Raw genomic sequence first — 20,333 nt, 5'->3', positions numbered from 1 at the left:
TTCGTCTTGCAAAACGTAAACTGTATTAACCATTAGACAACAACTCCCCATTCCCTCCGCCACCCAGCCCGTGGTGATCAACATTCTGTCTCTATGAATTGGACTACTCTAAGTACCAAGTACCTCAAATAAGTGAAATCACATGGTACTTGTCTTCTTGTGACTGGCGTATTTCACTTAGCATAATGTCCTCAAGGATCATCCATGTCAGAATTTCCTTCATTTTTAAGGCTAAACAATATTCCATCATACAGTTTAGAGTGTATTTTGTTTATCCATTAAGCGTCACGGACATTTGGATGGTTTCTACCTCTTGGCTATTGTAACTATGCTGCTGTGAACATGGTGGGGAAAATAAGGAAGCTGGTTTTGAGCCTTGGCTCGGGTGCTACCCTGAAGTGCTCCATCCCTGAGGCCGGCTAGAGCTGGTTTCTGTCGCTTGCAGCACACAGAGCCCGAACGATAGGGCCCCTATGGGGAAGGAGCCAAAGATGTGTAAATGCAGCAGACTCCAAGCTCTTCGGGTTTAAAAATTAAAAAATAAAGTGGTTTTTTTTTCTCTGAAGCGTGCTGGTTGAGGGTAGCTTTAGTTGGATGGTTAAAGTGGGTTTTCTCTAGTTTGCCGGCTTGCTCTATCACAGGGAAGGTCAAGGTTTTCTCAGAAATTGCTGATGGTAACTACAATGAAACAGGCAGGGAGAAAAGCAAACATAAGAAAAAGACTCACATTTAAAAGCCAGCTCTGGGCTGTACAGGAAGCATGGGGTCAATGTCAGTTATCAACAAGTCTGTTTTTATTATTTTTTTAGTTTAGATTTAATTTTATTTATTTTTGGCGGTGTTGGGTTTTCGTTGCTATGTGCAGGCTTTCTTTAGTTGCAGCGAGCAGGGGCTACTCCTCGTTGTGGTGCATGGGCTTCTCCTTGCGGTGGCTTCTCTTGTTTCTGAGTGTGGGCTCTAGGCACATGGGCTGCAGTAGCTGGGGCACATGGGCTCAGTAGTTGTGGCTCGTGGGCTCTAGAGCGCAGGCTCAGTAGTTGTGGTGCACGGGCTGTTACTCTGCAACATGTGGGATCTTCCCGGACCAGGGCTCGAACCTGTGTCCCCTGCACTGGCAGGTGGATTCTTATCCACTGTGTCACCAGGGAAGTCTTCAAGTCGGTTTTTAGAAACTTTAGTTTAAAAATACACACTAATGCCTTTTCTCTTTCTTTGTGTCTGTTCTCTGACCATATGGTATGTTGCCATGGTTGGGTTTTTTGTTTTGTTTTTGAGGTAGCATATGTGATACTCCTGATTTCTTTTCCATACTACCTTTAAAATAGCAGGTTGGGGCTTCCCTGGTGGTGCAGTGGTTGAGAGTCCGCCTGCCGATGTAGGGAACACGGGTTCGTGCCCCGGTCCAGGAAGATCCCACATGCCACAGAGCGGCTAGGCCCGTGAGACATGGCCACTGAACCTGCGCGTCTGGAGCCTGTGCTCCGCAACGGGAGAGGCCACAACAGTGAGTGGCCCGTATACCAAAAAAAAAAAAAAAAAGCAGGTTGTCAACCACCTGGATTAACCATGACCACATCCACGGCTGAATTTATATTAGCTTTAATAAACACAGGTCAATGATTTACTCAAGAAATCACTATCCATTTTTTTTCAAATTATCTATTTGTTCTTTGTGTTATTTCTCCAATATCTGCTTCTAACCTTGAAAAGAGTATAAGTTGAACGGGAGACCCTAGAAAAAATTCGAAGTAGTTTGCACATCGAGTGCCTACAGTACACATGAATTCTGCCAGGAAGCCCTGGAGCCTGCAGAGAAGGTGGAAACTTAGACCTTGCCCTTGGAGAGCTTGTTATGTGCTCTGCCATTTGTAAGTAATTGTGGACAATACAACGACTATGAGCCACTGTGTAGAGAAGCCTCAGATGTGCCACAGACTGTGCTGGGCACTTAATGCATGTGGTCTCATCTGATCTCCAGAATAATCTTGCAGGAGGCATTTTACCCCTCATTGTGTGGATTAAGAAACTGAAGCTCAGAGAGGTTAAATGACTTGCCCAACGTCTCACACCCAGGAAGTGGTGACACTATTGGACTCCAATACCTGTGCTCTTAGGACTTCTAGGTTACTCGAAGTCATGATTTATTACCTGCTTTCCATACTCACAAACGGATCTTAGACGATTGGTTAGTGAATGATAGGATATTTTCCAAGTTAAAAAAAGGAAATGAACATTAGATGGTGTGAAAAACCACAAGATATCGCATGGGCTACTTAGAAATGGGATTTTCTAGGAACACTGACAACTGTCTTATGGAAGTGTTATTCATCTGGTACATGCCACGCCCTGGAAGCAGCTCAGAGGACCCCAGCCTCCATCCGGGAAGACCTGTGGTATGTTCACTGCTGTACCAGAGGAGTGCTGGGGCCAGCTGGTACCCGCCCACGAGAACCGATTGTTAAATGTCCAGGAATTTTGCCAACTGGTTGATAAACATAGCCATTAATAAGAATTAACTTCATAAATTTACCATTAAATTATATCAGAAAAAAAGGTGATACAAACTTAAAACTCACCTCTTCTTAATTATTTTACTCTATTTTATTATTACCTATGCTCTTGAGTTTATTTCACTCTACTATATGTTTCTGTTGGAAATGCTACATAGTAATGTGTTACCACACCTCTCTTTCCTTCTCTGTATTCAGGGATGTGTGATTGGGAGTTTGAAATTGACCGTGGAGGGCGTATTACAACATAGAAATCAGGAAATGTTATAAATGAGGGCTTGATTTTTAAAAACTTTTATAAATAGGTTTAATAATGGTGGTTCATGTAGAGCTTGATTTTGTTTGTTTGTTTGTTTTGTTGATTGCCTAGACTTAAGACAGTAATGGAGAAAATGTTAACAATGCAGCTTATACAAAAGCATGTTGTGTCTTAGCCATTATGTTATGAATAGAGCAAAAAATTGGGGAAACGTTCTTCCAGTATTTGAAAATTATTATCTGATGCAGCAAGAAACTCACTCATGTCACTGATGAACATGTGGAGTTCTAACGTCTTTCTTTTTTCACTTGTATTATTCATAAATCCAAAATATCCAAAAATACCCACGAGTGCTCAGGTTGGGAACTCTCTCATTTGTCAACTGCAATGAGAAATTGGCTATGGATACAAGAGTTCAGCTAAAGTCAATGAAAGCATTCTGTGAGACTTAGCTGGCTATATAGAATTTACAAGAAAGAGTACTGTATTTCTTGTTACATGGATAGACTGTGCTACACATTCTTTATATCAGTAAACCTTATGCTATGCATCCATGTACTTTACTTTTTCCAGAGAGCTGGTCATTAAATATTTACCAGCCAATTGCTGGCTGTGCTGGCACCCAGCAGAGTGCCTGCTATGGTAGGTGTTCGCTGACTGAGCTGAACGGTTGGCAAACGGAGTGTAAATAAAAAGCACTTTGATTCTGGGGCTGGGATGGGGAAAATACATGCTAAGCCTGGCGCATCTTGTAACAGCAGAGAGTAAGGAAGTGCCCAAAACGAAAAGGTGGGGAGATGCTCAAGGACACAGCAAGCAATCTGAAAGAGCTCCCAGTGGCCAAGGCTGGAAGAATTTGAGCGAAGAAATACTTAATGAGTATTGGATTATAAACTCAAACTGTAAAATCAGTATGCATGAGTCCATACTGACCTAGATACATTAGTGAGTAAATACATAAAGGAGGGAGAAGAGATCGTCTTCCTTACAGAAGAATTTAACATACATAGATGTGGAGCTTAATTCCCACAGTCTGGAAGGGCCTGGGGGGTAGGGGTGATGGTGGCGAGGAAGCACACTGACCCCAGCATGGAGGAGCCATGGACCTGGAAAGACAGAATGGAGACTAGAAAACATGGCCAGTAGATCTCAGAAGCCAGGAGAGGGGGCTTCTTGGTGCCAGGACAAATGGCCTTTATCTCAACAGCTCCCGGGGTGTCACCGTAACTCAGAGACGGGTAATAATTCTATGTCCCCAAGAAAAGGGTAAATTATGTACGGGGTTTCAGTGTGAGAAATCAGGATTATACATTTAGAACACAGAACCGCCAAGTTATACATTATTTTTAGGTTTTGGAACTTAAAAGAATTAAGTCCCTTTGAGCTGTTCAGAAAAGCCATTCGTTTGGGTTTTTCCCAGCTGTGTTAAAGGAGATCTGGCCCATCTAATTTTCCCATTTTCTTGTAAATCTTCAACCTTACGGTTTTTCCTTTCCTTTCAAGTTCTAATCAGCTTCCTGGTCAGTCCATAAAATGTGAAATAGAATCTAATGAGAAAACAGCCGGATTTTTGCAAATAGCTTTTGCTACCCCTAGACTTGGCCTGCTTCAATTCGGTCTTGCCAGATTGAGAGATGGAATGAATGAATGAATGAATGAATGATCATCAACTAAGTTCAGAGAAGGAGCAACGTGGTTCTGGTTTGGTAACAAAGGGTGTGGTCTGCCAGAGGAAGCAGGAAGCGGCCAGGTTCCTGGCCGGGTCCGGGTTCTGTCTCAGCAGGATGCTAAGGGTTCAGCCCACGCTCCCGTCTCCACCTCCCCCGATGTCATCTGCATCGCCTGTAGACATCTGGTGACAACACAGCGTCACGGGTCCTTGTGTGTGAGTTTTTGCTGCGGAGGCCTAGTCTGAGGCTGTCTGCTGCCCCGTGCCCTCCACTTCACTGATCTTGGGAAATCGCCTTTGATATAAAACACCCAGCCTCAGGATTTCTCATCACATCAGTAGGTCCCCACGGGACCTGTAAAAGCACAAGGTAGAGGAAATCCTACGAGGTCAGGTAGATGACAAAGCTTGACCAGAAAGAGGCTTTGTTCTGAAGGGCCCCATGCTCTCAGGTCATTCACTCAGTTGCCGGCTTCTCAACTCCCGGTACAGTAAAGCCACATCCTCCTCAACAACGGGCCCTATTCAGAGGTCCCAGGAACGTGGAAACGCCACCCTTCTTGGGGATGGACAACTAAGGCCCCGACTCTGAGCTTCTCATCACACCTGTTCACCACAGGAGAGAAATGAGCAACTCTGCTTCCTTGGAGACTGGCCTGGGAATTTTCCAATGGAAAAGTGGATTATTCGTCATTTCCCTCCCCCCACATCCCTAGTGGCAAATCCCGTTCGGAAGGCTCCACTTAGGCAATAGGAATGCTTCCTAATGTCATGGACATCTTCTTTGTTTTTGTCTCCGCCGCATCCATTTCTTCCATCTTCTGGATGGGCACTTTAATTTTTTTGCAGGGAAGACACCCTTTCCCTGACAATCCTGAGTCCATAGAACTCTGACCCTTCCACCCCAGGGGTGAGACCATAACCCAGGTCTGGCCAATCAGAGCATTCCTTGCCCCTGGCCTCAGGGATTGGTTCAGAGGAAGCCACGTGATCCAAGCCACTGCCAATGAAGATGCTGGCTCTTTCCCTGGAACTGCTACTTTGTAGGGTGCTGGGGCTGCTGCTGGCCACTTTCCTACAGGTGAGGCAAGAGTCTGTCTGAGATTGGGAAGCTAACAGGGAAGAAAGAGTCAGATTCCTGACCATGATTTGGGCGCCTGGATCCAGCTGGGCCTAAGCTGCAGCTTTTGGCCTTTTCAGTTCCATGAGCTTTTTTTTTTTTTTTTTGCCTAGGCTAGTTTTAGTTGGTTTTCTGACACTTGCAAACAATCAAATTTCCTGGACAGTATGCTTATTGAGACTTTAGCATAAGCATCACTATGTACTCAGAGTGAAAGTTGTTTTAAAGGTTATGACATGCTCAAATAAAACCCACCAGACTGTCATCATGCACCAAATTTACCTTTCAACTTATAAAAGTAAAGCAGCATCTCCAGAGAAGAATGATTTAAGACCAAGGAACCAATCATAAGACAAGTAGTAAAACGCTGCTTAGAGAAACTCTGATAGATAAATAGTTCTCTAGCTACAGCAGGCTTCAGACTACAAACCCCAAATTTCTGCTTCAAAAGTGACTCAGGGAAGACATTCCATAGTTTCATTTATTTCGTTTTTTGGCCTCGCCGTGCACTTGTGGGATCTTAGTTACCTGACCAGGAATTGAACCCACGCCCTCAGCAGTGAGAGCACTGAGTCCTAACCACTGGACCACCAGGGAATTCCCAACAGTCCACAGTTTTAAAAGAAAACTTTCCAGTTGAAGAAACAGGCAAAATTTGTAATATGCATCCGTTGTATATATAATATGTTAATGTCTAGTATATTTATCAGATCCATGTCAATGTAATTATATTATTACTATATTTGCAAATGCATATATATGTGTATGTATATTTAGAACCACATATTTCCAGCTCTTTTTTAAAGAGGTATTGAAAAGACTGTTCAAAGTTTAGTTTTCCAGCTTGTCTGTTTTTTCTTATTCCTCAGTAAACTTAAGCAATTAACCAGCACATTTCCTGGCACACAGTAAGGCTCAATCTGAGTGAGTTCTTTCTCCCCAGCTCACCCCTCTATTTTAAGTTCTTCTTTCAGAAACCAAGTCAAATGAAAGAGGCAGTACTGCATAATGTTCCAAGCAGAGGCTGGTCAACGTTTTCTGTAGAGCCAGACAGTAAGCATTTCCAGCTCTGTGGGCCATAGGATCTGCCCAGCTTACTCTGCCCTTGTAGCCGACAACACAGGCAATACTGAAATGAATGGGATGGCTGTGTTCCCAGGAAACTTTACAAAGACAGGGGATGGCCCGCAATTGGCCCTGGGCCATAACGTGCCGACCTCGGGTTAAGACCTTGGGATCCGGCGTCACACAGACTCTGGTCCGGCTCCCGGCTCTGCTCCTTCTCTGGGACCCTGACGAGTGTGTCATTTCTGTGCCTTGTCTGTAAGACACAGGGATACTAACAGCCATTTCTTAGTCTGTGAGAAGTGGGTGAGATAGTGCACGTGAAATGCTGGGAACACTTCCTGGTCCATAATAAATGAGCATAAAACATTAGCCATCAGGTGTGATCACCATCGTCAAAAAAGAAGAAGAAAGGGGGCAACTGAATTTGTCCAGGAACGGCAGCAATATCCCTGGTAAACAGTTAGTGGGTGGACTTCCCTGGGCGCACAGTGGTTAAGAATCCACCTGCCAATGCAGGGGACAGGGATTCGAGCCCTGGTCCAGGAAGATCCCACATGCCGCGGAGCAACTAAGCCCATGGGCCACAACTACTGAGCCTGTGCTCTAGAGCCCGCGAGCCACAACAACTGAGCCCGCATGCCACAACTACTGAAGCGCATGCACCTAGAGCCCATGCTCCGCAACAAGAGAGGCCTCCGCAATGAGAAACCCGCGCACTGCAACGAAGGTTAGCCCCCGCTCGCCGCAACTAAAGAAAGCCCGCGCGCATCAACGAAGACCCAACGCAGCCAAAAATAAATAAATAAAATAAATAAAATAATTAAAGAAAAAAAGTTAGTGGGGCCAGGGACTTCCCTGGCCCTCCAGTGGTTAAGACTCCACGCTTCCAAAGCAGGGGGTGCAGGTTTGATCCCCGGTTAAGGAACTAAGATCCTGCATTGGTGAAGCCAAAAAATAAGTGAGTGGAGCCAAACAAGCAAGGAAGCCAGATAACTGAAAATGCATTTTCTTCTATTATCAGTGGCTTTCGTTTTTACCCACATAATGAATCATCCCCTGTCAGCGTGTGAAACTGCAGGTTGGACTGGGAATTGCAAGACCTTCCTTAACCGCTGGGCAGTGAAGGACCTGCCTGGGCTCTCACGGCCCCACGATGCTTCGTGCTATTAGGAAAAGCCTCCAAGGGACTCAGGAGAGCTGGCTTTTAATCCTGTCTCTGGATCTATATGACTGATGCCTAACCTTGGGGAAGTCACTGAAACTCTCTGAGCCTCAGTTTATGCCATGATAGGGGTGGTCCCAGGGACCTCTATAAAAAACAACTGAAGGGGGAAAGGGGACCTGGGATTAATGAGTAGCTCCTTGGCAGAAATTGGAAATTGAAGCTCAGAAAGGTAAAGTCAGTTGCAGCTGGCATTTCAACTTGGGTCCATCCAACTCCAAAGGCCTTGCTTTCTCGATTGTGTTCTGCAGAGCTTCCCCATTAAAGCAGCAAGGAATATTGGCCGACAGAGGGCGCTCTTCTCGCAAGACAGGACGTCATGACATTGCAGGGACAGAAGACAGTATCCAGGAGCCACGGGGGAGAGTCTGGCTGGACTGGGAACAGGGCAGAGCAGGCAACAGGGAAGGCCAGACACAGGCAGTCATGGGGATGGGGGCTGCCGATAAGGAGTTGTCAACCCCCTCATGGAACAACTCGGCACGTCATTTGTGGCGCCTGGCTTCCTTTTTCATTCTGGCCATTTCCATCCGTTTTGCCGTATTTCAGAACAGAGAAAGACATGATGGATACATACGGGTGACGTGGGTTTCCTTACTCAGCTGCCTTGTAAGAACGGCGCCACTGTGACTAGCACAGCTTGTTTCCACACCTCCTTTCCCAGAGCTCAGAAAGCACGAGTAAAGGCAACAACCAACAAAACCCACAACACGGCGGCACACCTGACTCTGGGACCTCAATTTCCCACGCCTGGTGCCAAGACTCTATGGGATTAATCAACGGTTGCTTCAGGGCATTGCAGATGGCCCTGCGGGTTATGTCCTGCACAGCTTCAGTGGGCGCCATCTACGTGGACTACGTTGTGAATGGTGAACCTGGAGTTGTGCAATATGGCAGCCCTAGGTAATACTTTGATGAGAGAGCTATAATTTACAAAGTATGGTCCTGGGGGCTTCACTGGTGGCGCAGTGGTTGAGAGTCCACCTGCCGATGCAGGGGACACGGGTTTGTGCCCCGGTCCGGGAGGATCCCACATGCTGCGGAGCGGCTGGGCCAGTGAGCCATGGCCGCTGAGCCTGCACGTCCGGAGCCTGTGCTCTGCAACGGGAGAGGCCACAACAGTGAGAGGCACGCGACCGCAAAAAAAAAAAAAAAAAAAAAAAAAAAAAAAAAAAAAAAAAGGATGGTCCTGGGCACAACCTGGCTGCCAATGCACTTTGTCAAACAAGAGTTTTTCTTTATAGTTTTCCATCTTGTATGTTATTCTATGGGTAATTTATCTGCAAATATATTTATCTGCAAATATATTTATCTGCAAGCGGGGGCAGGTCTTGGGAGGCTTCCCTGTCCAAAAGGACATTTACAAAGGAGGCATCTTGGCTGCTCCATGCTGGTTTGCTTGACTCTAAAGCTGAGGGTTATCATGTGCTTATTAGGTGCCAGACGCTGGACTAAGCAATTTACGCACTTTGCCCACTTAATACCACAGTCACTCAAGGTGGTAGGAACTATTGTTACAGGAGTGGGGACCGAGGCCCTGAGAGGTAGATGATTTGTGCACGTCCAGTATAAAAGCCGGTCAAGAGCAGGGCTGGGACGGCGCTGGAGTCAGCCTGACCTCAGGGCACGTGCTCTAACCACTGTGACATCTGCACACACATCTGGATTCCTAAGCGCCCCGCACCTCACCCCCCTCCCCCAGTAAAATGCTGTCACACCCTCCTCTATTGGTTAGGGTCACCACAAAACCTGAACTAAATGCTTTCATTTGGGAACTCTTTGTCGGGAGAAGAACAGTTCTCATCATACTTAATCTGTATGATATCAGGGCAGTCCTCCGTGGAAACTCCATCCAAGGAGGAAACACAGCGCCCTCACCAGGGACCCCAAAATCAATTGGAAACAAGAATAGGCCGGAAGCAAGAGGGCCACGAATTTTTTAGAAAAACTGGGCTTCAAAATATTTGATGAGAGATGCTCTTCAATACCTCTCCCTTTTCCCCTCTTCCTTTCTCTTCTTTTAAATAGCCAGCAGGTTGGGGTCATCAGGAAGTGGAATTTGTAGGAAGGTGTCAGGCAGTCCACAGGCTGCCCTCACACGGACGCTGCAAAGGACCCCTCCATGAATATGAGCATCATGGATGGAAGCTTCTCAAGCTGGGGACGCCCCGGCAGAGAGCACTTTTGAGAAGATGGGGCTGTGGAGAGTCCTGCAAAGTGCCCTGGGCACAGGCCGGGGGAACACTTGTGCAGCTGCCTGTAGTCAACCGAGGAATGAAGCAAGGTGCAAGTGCGTGTAGGAATAAGAATTGAAAAAATCCGTGCATATTCGAGTGACCGTGAGAGTATGCTTTCCTCGGTGTGAAAACCAGTCAAGGCTACTGCTCCAGCTAGCATCAGACTAAATGGTTTTCTCCCCTCCTTTTTCCACAAGTGGGGATAGTGTTTAATTTGCACTGACAAGCTGTGTGGCCCTGGGGAAATTACTTAACCTCTCTGAGTTTCGGATTCCTTGTCTGTCAAATGGGGATCATGGGAGAACCCATCTCATAGGTTGCTGTGAGCGTGAAATAAGGGAGAGCAGGTGCATTGCTTAGCACAGTGCTGTTCACGTCAGTGATTCCTCCTGCTGCTCTCCTCGTTTCTCTTCTTACAAAGCATCTTCTTCCGTCTTATCTACTCAAGGTTAGAGGTCGTCATCACTTTTCCCCACAATTATATAAGAAGCACCTTGTAAAATAAAGTCCCCATTCCATAGCTGTACACCCGTGTTCATAACAAACTTACTCAAAATGGCCAAAAGGTGGAAGCAACCCAAGTGGCCATGGATGGATGAACAGGTAAACAAAATGTGGTGAATCCATACAATGAAATATTCAACTGGAATGAACCATGAGGATATCATACTAAGTGAAATAAGATGGTCACAAAAGGACAAACAATGTAAGATTCCATTTATATGAGGAACCTAGAATAGTCCAATTCACAGACACAGAAAGCATGGTGGGAGGGGAGGAAGGAAGCAGGGGGTTTGATGTGATGGGCATAGAGTTTCAGTTTGGGAAGATGAACAAAGTTCTGAAGATGGATGGGGGTGATGGCTGCACAACAGTGTGAATAGATTTAATGCCACTGTGAACTGTGCACTTAAACATGGTTAAGATGGTAAATTTTATGTGTATTTTACCATAATTTTGAAAATTAAAAGTTAAAAACAAACCCCAAAATGAAATACCTCCAAGGTTTCTCCGAGGTTTGGGGTGATAGAAATGGAGGAAAATGTTCTGAGAGCAGGTTGTGGTGATGGCTGCACAACTCCATCAATATATTCAAATTGATTGAATTGGACACTTCAAATGGGTGAAGTTTCTGTTATGTAAATTGTACTTCAGTGAAGCTGTTAAGAGCAAGCAAGCAAACAAACACATGCTGTGATCCGGAGGAAACTTTGGAGGATGAAGGAGCTGTTCACTGTCTTGATTGTGGCTATGGTTTCACAGGTGTACCCATATGTCAAAGCCCATCCACTTACAGACTTTAAACATGTGACGTTTATGGCATGTCAATTATATCTCAAGAAAGCTGTATTTTACAAAGGCAGAAGAGTATTCCATATATAAACGAACTCCTTATAGTATATTAAACTCCTTATAATATATTAAACAATATAATATATTAAACAATGCCCCCTTTGGATGGAAATAGTTTTCAAATTTTATGCCCCTATAAATAATATTTCAATAAATATCTTTGTAGGAAAAAAGAAGAAAAAAATGCAGATATTGTTTGCTGCTCCCCCTCTTCTTCTCCCCACGGGCAAGCCACAGAGTCAGAATTTCCCAGGGAGGGGGCCTGAGAACCTGTAATTTTACTGAACATTCCTGAAAAATTCTTGGAATCAGACATGTTGGGGCACATTGAATCAAACTTCATGAACTTGGATTTTCAGGCTTGGGAGTGTGAAATCCCCTTTTCTTTGATCCCTAAAAAATTCTGTAAGTGTTCCATACAAAGGATTCTAAATTTCGGTTTCCCTCCTATTGGTGGTGCATCAGAATCATCAGGGAGCTTGTGAGAATGCATATTCCCAGGCCCTACTCCCAGGGAGGATGTGTATGGTTGCCAGATTTCGCATAAATAAAGAAATGAATAAATCAATATATAATAAACTATAGGGTGTCCGTTAAATCTGAAGTTCAGATAAACACCAAATAATTTTTTTAGCATAAGTGGTTCCTTACAATAGTTGGGCCACACCTGCACATAACAATGATTTGTTGCTTCTCTGAAATTCAGATTTAACTGCGTGTCCTGTATTTCATCTGGGAATCCTAAGTATGAGTCCTCAGGCCTGGGGTGAAGCCCACATCTGCACTGTGGGTCTGCTCCCCACGTGCTTCTCACGAGGGGGATCCTTAGAACCCATGTTGAGAACCCCTGATCAGGTCAACACCTTCTATGTCAGGAGCCCCTCCTCAGGGCGGCCAGTGGATCCCAGTGCATCCCACAAGTGAGCACACTTTAATGTTGGTCCAAGGAGGAAAAGGGGGCTGAGAAGCAGCAGGAGAAAACTGCCCCAGATTTTCAAAGCCAAACGTGGTGGATGCGGTGTCACGGGCCCTGCAGCCTGAGGGACGGTGCTCATCTTCTCTGAGTGAGTATTTAAGGCTGCCTAGTGGACCCACACCCCAGGATTCTGTCTAGATTCTCTAAACTTTATTTATTTATACCCAGCCTCGTCCCAGAAAGGACTTTAAGCCTCGGAGGTCTCAGTCCATGCAGGGTTCTTGGTGCTGGGGAGTGAGGTTAACACGCCGTCTCTCTGGGACACACACGACAGGTATTAATTGTGTGCTCACCACGAATGGGCATTATTCTGGGAGTTTTACAATTAGAACCATCTCATTTAGCCCTCGAGATAAGCCTGCAAGGTCATTGCTGTCGTTGGCCCCATTTTGTAGATGAGGAAACCGAGGTTCCGAGGGGTCCAATGGTTTGTGCAAGAGCGCACCGAGTAGGCCAGTGGCAGAGCTGGGGTTCTGACCCAGGACTGTGTTGCTAACCAGCCCCCATCCTGCCTCCCTACTGAACCAGATACTTCTGGTGACTGAGCGAATTTTGGGTTACGTTCCGCTTAACCTGGGGCCATACTTTAGGTCCTGATCCCGGGAACATTTCTGATCCGGTGTGATAACAGCTGGCAGGCCTTGAGTGTCTACTCCGGCCAGAGACTTTGACTTTTTATACATAGATACTCTCTCAACGCCCTGCACCGCTGAGAAGACCCAGACCCAGGCACGCAGAGAACCCTGGCCGAGGTCGCAAAGCTAGGAAGTTGCAGAGCACTGATCTGCCTAAAAAGGAAGCATCCATCTCTGCATCTTCAAAAGCACACACCTGCTTTCCACCTCCCCTCGCCAAGCTTCACTTTTCAGGAAAATGCTCTCGCTCTGGGCTGGTCCCTAGGCAACTCTTGCATGTAATTCCACGAAATGCCCAGAAGAGGGCGCGAGGACTCGCTCTCCCCGGGCACCCACGCGATGGGGCTGAACTTCGCAGAATCGCGAAAGGAAGAGTGACGCGCTCCAGACGAACTCCACCTGTGGCCGTACCCGAGCCCTAGGCTGCACGGAAGGTGACACAACACGGCACCTCTGCACCCCACCCCACCCCACCCCACCCCCGCAGGGGCCTGGACTCACCGAGGCTGGGTTTTCGATGACCAGTTCGTAGGTCAGCCCTCTGGACCCAAACCTCAGGATGTCTCCGGGTAGGAGCTTCACAGCCACGTTCTGAATGTGGCACTCATTGACGAACGTGCCGTTGCAGGAATTGAAGTCGTGGAGAACAAAGCTGCTTTCGGCCTCATTATATTCAATGAGTGCGTGATGGTTGTCGACGTCTGCAGACTGAAATGCAGAAGGGGGACAGTCAGAGCCAGGAATAACAGGAATAACAAGGAATAACTAGTGCCACTGACACTGGGGGCCCCAATGTGCTAACCACTTCATCTGGCTGGACGGTCACTGCAATCCTCATTTTAAGAGGAGGATGCTGAGGGTCAGAGAGGTTAAGTGACTTGCCTAAGGCCACACAGCTAGTGAGTGGAGGGTCACCAGAGCCTGACAGCAGACCGAGACTAGATGCCCAGTTTTGGGGTAGGGCGTCAGGCAACACAGAGGCAAGAGGGAACTCGGGGGGAATTGGCCAGGAATTGGCCACTTGATAGTTCTCTGATCCCATGCAAGTATCCTTTTGGTTGTCCCGAGTGGCAAGACAGCAGAAATGGCCCAACACAAACCAGAAAGGTCAGTTGGCAAGTGACAACTGTCCATTTACTGCAAGTGTTAAAGTTCAGGGGAGGTTTTGTAATAATTGTTGTTTGTTCTATTCATTTTTAAAATAACATGTTTTTTGTAATAATGCAGAAAATGAGGACTAGAGAAAAACACAAAGAAGACATTAAAATCACTTAGACTCCCGTCCCCCAGAGGCAGGCACCGAGAACACGGTGGTTCACATCCTTCCAGTCTTTTCTCTATGCTTACAATCTTTTTAAAAAGTTTAAACACAACTGAGCTCACACCACAAAACATAGTTTTATAACTACCTTTTAAAAGCCTTGGTGTACAATGAAGGTTTTTCCCATGTGCTTAATTATTACTGTTGCTTCTTAAAAGCTAATCAGAATTTATCTAACCAAAGATGATCTATTTTTCAATAGGGGCCCTGGTGTGACCACATTTCCCTCAAAAGAGAGAGACCCCAGACAGTGATTTGTCAGTGGCGTCAGAAACCTCCTGTGTAACCACTTTAATAAGAAGAATGAGCAAAACTCGGCACCAAGGAAGAAATATCACATCCCCCCTGGCCCCGGCGCCCTGGACTATGGGCTGCAGGGCACGTGCGAAGTCCTCTGTCTTCTCAGGACACTGCCTATGAGCCATCCACTCCAGCCTGAGACTTTGCAAATATTTTCTAAGTCACTCTTCTCAGAGTGCCTCATCCAACTTTCATAGAGAGTACTTGGACTTAGAAATCTATACTAATGTCCCACAATATAATTATAACCAATAGCTTATAGTAATAATAGCTTATAGTATATGAATAGATAATAATATAACTGCATATATTAGTAGAATATATTAATGACACATTATGTGTAATTACACAAATGCCAGGAAATTTGCTAAGTGCTTTACTGCATTATCCCGTTTCATCTTCACAATAATTCAAAGGGATACTTCCTCATTTAAAAAAAAATTTAATTTTTTATTGAAGTCTAGTTGATTTACAATGTTGTGTTAGTTTCAGGTGTACAGCAAAGTGATTCAGTTATACATATATATAATATCTATTCTTTTTCAGGTTCTTTTCTATCACAGGTTACTGCAAGATATTGAATATAGTTCCCTGTGCTGTACAGTAGGTCCGATAGTTACTCATTTCTTAGATGAGGAAACTGAGGCATAGAACGATTAAGTGTGCCCACAGTCAGCCACTTTGACTCGCTTGGCTTGTTCCCAGGTTTGCCTGATTCAAATGACTGTGCCTTTACCCACTTTTCAAATTCCTACCAAACACTTTGGCACTTAAAATACTGAAACACAAGAAGAAAGCAGGAGTAGCTCTATTAATTTCAAGCAGAGCCAACTTCAGAGGAAGGAAAGTTATCAGGGATAAAGAGAGGCGATACATAGTGATAAAGGGGTTGATTCTCCAAGCAGACATAACAGTCCTTCATTGTATGTACCCAACAATAGAGCATCAAAGTATGGAAGGCAAAAACTGATAGGACTGCAAGGAGAAGCAGATGAATCCATCATGGTAGCTGGAGACCTCAACAGCCCTCTGTCAGTGACGGGCAGACCCACCAGCCAGAAAATTAGTAAGAATGAAGTTGAACTGAATAGAACTACCATCATCTGGATCTAACTGGCAACCACACAGCTTCATCCCACAGCAACAAAACACACATCCTTCTCAAGCTCCCATTGAACATTCACCAAGCAGACCACATTCCAGGCCACGAAATATACCTCAACAAATGTAAAAGAATAGAAATTATGCAAAGTACGTTTTCAGAACACAATGGAATTAGGCTAGAAACCAATACCAGAAAGACAGCTGGAAAATACCCAAATATTTTCAGATTAAACAACACACCTCTAAATAACAGATGGGTCAAGGAGGGAGTCTCATGGGAAATAAAAATTCATCTTGAGCTAAATGAAAATGAAAATACAACCTATGAAAATTTGCAAGATGCAGTGAAAGCAGTGCTTGGAGGGAAGTTTATGGCATTGAAGGCATACATTTGAAAAGATCTAAGCTTCCACCTTATGAAACTAGAGAAAGAAGAGCAATATAAGCCTACCACAAGCAGAAGACAAGAAGCAATGAATGAAATAAAAAGCAGGAAAACAAGAGAGAAAAGTCAGCAAAATAAAGAGCTGTTTGGTTTTTTTTTTTTTTTCTTGTAAAGATCAATAAAATTGACAAACCTCTAGCAGGATAACCAAGAAAAAAAGAGAGAAGATACAAATTACTCAAATCAGAAATGAAAGCGATGGCATCACTACTGATCTCATGGACACTGAAGGGATAATAAAGGAATATTATGAATAATTCTATGCCCACAGATTTTATAACTTAATGAAGTGGACCATTTCCTTGAAAGACACAATCTACTGAAACTCACACAAGGAGAAATAAATACTCTGAATAGACTCATATCTAGTAAAGAATTTGAATCAATAATGAATAACCTTCCAAAATGGAAAGCACCAGGCCTGGATGGGTTCACTGGTCAATTCTATCAAACATTAAGGAAAGAATGATACCAGTTCTCAATAATCTCTTCCAGAAAATAGAAGAAGAGAGAACACTTCCCAGCTCATTCTGTGAGGCCAAGCTTATTCTAATAGCAAAACCAGATAAAGATATTGCAAAACAGGAAAATTTCAGACCAATACTGGTCATGAATATAGATGCAAAATCCTCAACAAAATATTAGCAAATTGAATCCAGTGATGTATAAAAAGAGTTCTACACCACAGTCAAGTGGGATTTATTCCAGGTATGCAAGGCTGGTTCAACATTTGGAAATCAATTAATGTAATCCATCACATCAACAGCGTAGAGAAGAGAAATCGCATTATCATAACAGTAGATGCAAAAAGAGCATTTGACAAAATTAAACACCATCCATGATAAACTAACAAACCACCAAACCACCACAACAACTCTTGGCAAATTAAGGATGGAGGGGAACTTCCTCAACCTGATAAAGTACATCTATAAAAACCCTAAAGCTAACGTCATATTTAATGGTGAGAAACTAGAAACTTTCCAATTAAGATCAGGAATAAGGTGAAGATGTCCCCTTTCACCACGCATTTTCAACATTGTACTGTATCTCCTAGCTAATGCAACAAGGCAAGAAAAGAGAATAAAAGATAGATTGGGAAGGAAAAAGAAATCTTCTTTGGTGAGGTGTTTGTTCAGATCTTTTGCCCATTTTGCAGATGGCATGATTGTCTATGCAGAAAATCCCAAAGAACCGACAGAAAGCCCTCCTGGAACTAATGAGCAATTGTACCCAGGTTGCAGAATCCATGATTAATATACAAAAGTCAATTGCTTTCCTATATACCAACAATGAACAAGTGGAATATGAAATTAAAAACACAACACCATTTACATTAGCACCAAAAAAAAAAAAATGAAGTACTTAGGAATAAATCTAACAAAATACTTAGCTATATGAAGAGGTATATGAAGAAAACTACAAAATGTTGATGAAAGAAATCAAAGTAGTCTAAATAAATGAAGAGATATTTCATGTTTATTTGAAATTCCTTAATGATATATGATGTTTAACATCTTTTCATATGCTTATTTGACATCTGTAGATTTTCTTTGGTGAGGTGTCTGTTGAGCTCTTTTGCCCATTTTTAAGTTGGGTTGTTTGGTTTCTTATTGTTGATTTTTAAGACTCATTTATATTGTTTATTTATTTATTTTATTGAAATGTAGTCGATTTACAATGTTGTATTAATTTCTGCTGTACAGCAAAGTGATTCAGTTATACATATATATACATTCTTTTTAAAATATTCTTTTCCATTATGGTTTATCACAGGATGTTGAATATAGTTCCCTGTGCTCTACAGTAGGACCTTGTTGTTTCTCCATCCTGGATGTAACAGCTCACATCTGCTAACCTTAACCCCCCACTCCATCTCTCCCTCAACCCCCTCCCACTTGGCAACCACAGTCTGTTCTCTATATCCATGAAGACTCATTGATTTTGGATACATGCTTACAGCATCTTTATTCATAACTGCCAAAAACTGGAAGCAACCAAGATGTCCTTTAAAAGGTAAATGGATGGACAAATTGTGGTACATCCATACAATGAAATACTAGTGATAAAAATAAATGAGTTATCAAATAACAAAAAAGACATGGAGGAATCTTAAATGCATATTGCTTAGTGAAAGAACCTAGTCTGAAAATGTTACATACCGTATGATTCCAACTGTATTAAATTCTGGAAAAAGTAAAACTATAAGGAGAGTAAAAGATCAGTGCTTGCCAGGGGCACAGGGGCTCTGGAGCTCAGAATGAAGAGGAGGGGCACAGGGGATTTCAGGGCAGTGAAAATATTTTTTATGATACTGTAATGGTGGATACTTGTCACTATACATTTGTCAAAAGGAAAGAACGTACAACGCAAAGAGTGAACCCTAATGTAAACTATGGACTTAGTTAATAATAGCATATCAATATTGGTTCATCAGTTGTAACAAATGTACCGCACTAATGCATGATGTTAATAATAGGGGAAACTGTGTGTATTGGAGGGGTGGATATATGGGAACTCTCTGTATTCTCTGCTCAATTTCCTGTAAACCTAAAACTGTTCAAAAAATAAAGTATTTAAAAAAATGAAAACACATTAGTTCTTTGGAAAATGTCACCCACATCATCTTCATCACCATTGCCATTGATCTTTGTGTCCTTTGAACCTTTGATAACCCATGAATGAGAGAAATTCTGTGTGTTACATTTTGTTTGTCTCTTCCCAGGCTTCACTGCTTTCAGTTCCTCAAAAACTGTCAAGCCATTATTAAGAAATCAAAGCAAGCAGGAAGTTTTAAATGACTCCACAAATTTGGGTGAGCCTCTACCACATGTTAGGCCAGGAGACAGCTTCCTAGTTTGGCCCTATAATATCACTCGCTCCCTTTACTTGGAAAATTGCTAAATGCTGCTACTGGACAGACGCCCTGCTGCTAATACAGACTGACTCTATAAGCCCCAGCCTACTGAGCTGTCCAACTATGAGATGAACTGTTATTTATTTATTATTATTTTTATTATTATCCTTATCATCCTCTAACATATTTTGAGGGCTTCCTGTGAACTGGGCCCTGCTGAAGCATTTTGTCTGCATTTTTATCATTTAATCTGCATGACAGCCCTAAACAGGGTCTCTATTATTATCTCCATCTTAGAGATAAAGAAGCTGAGACTCAAAAGGTGAAGTGAGAGGACAGCATTACCTTGATACCAAACCCAGACAAAGACACTACAAGAAAACTACAGACCAGTATCTCTTATGAACACTGATACCACAATCCTCAACAAAATAGGAGGAAACCGAATTCAACAGCACATTAAAAGGATCATACACTATGACCAAGTGGGATTTATTCTTGGAATGCAGACTTGATGGTTCAACATATGAAAATTAATCCACGTAATACATCACATTAACAGAAAGAAGGAAAAAAATGATCATCTCGATTGATGTACAAAAAGCATTTGACAAAATGCAACACTCTTTCATGATAAAAGCACTCAACAAACAGGGAATACAGGGAAATTACCTCAACATAATAAAGGTCAAATATGAAAGGCCCACAGGTAGCATCATACTCAAAGGTGAAAGACGGAAAGCTTTTCCTCTAATTTCAAGAATAAGATAAGGATACCTGCTTTTGCCACTTCTATTCAACAAAGTACTGGAAGTCCTAGCCAGAGAAATTAGGCAAGAAAAAGAAATAAAGGCATCCAAATTCGAAAGGAAGAAGTAAAATTATCTCTGTTCACAGGCAACATGATCTTACATGTACAAAATCCTAAAGAGTCCATGAAAAACCACAACCCTCTTAGAACTAAAAAATTACATTCACTAGCAAAATCGTAGGACACAAAATCAACACACAAACATCAGTTGTGTTTCTATATGCTCACAATGAACAACCTGAAAAGGAAGTTAAGAAAATAATTTCATTTACAATAGCATCAAAATGAATAACATATTTTGGGATAAATTTAACCAAGGTGGTAAAAGATGTGTACACTGAAAACTACAAAGTGCTGCTGAAAGAAATTAAAGACACAAATAAATGGAAAGACACCCTGTATTCGTGGGTTGGAAGACTTAAGATTGTTAAGATGTCATTACTACACAG

The 20,333-nt window shown here is 43.2% G+C and overlaps 1 protein-coding gene and 1 pseudogene across 2 annotated transcripts in view; both read right to left on the bottom strand.

The window, feature by feature from the left end:
- Positions 1–20,333, bottom strand: part of LOC309808828 (centrosomal protein of 78 kDa-like) — a 1,511,271-nt pseudogene that overhangs the window by 245,965 nt on the left and 1,244,973 nt on the right. The window lies entirely within an intron of this gene.
- The window catches only part of LOC309808000 (forkhead-associated domain-containing protein 1-like), a gene marked incomplete at both ends in the record, with an annotated part of 98,335 nt that overhangs the window by 67,583 nt on the left and 10,419 nt on the right, over positions 1–20,333 (bottom strand). The window contains one exon of the mRNA XM_082628011.1: positions 13,551–13,757. Coding sequence (XP_082484137.1) covers positions 13,551–13,757 — 207 coding nt within the window. The remainder of the gene's footprint in view (positions 1–13,550; positions 13,758–20,333) is intronic.

Source organism: Mesoplodon mirus (genome assembly GCF_964341445.2).
Source record: "Mesoplodon mirus genome assembly, chromosome: 7".
Classification (NCBI taxonomy): Eukaryota; Metazoa; Chordata; class Mammalia; order Artiodactyla; family Ziphiidae; genus Mesoplodon; species Mesoplodon mirus.
The sequence above is the reverse complement of the archived record's forward strand: the minus strand, read 5'-3'. Positions and strand labels throughout refer to the sequence as shown.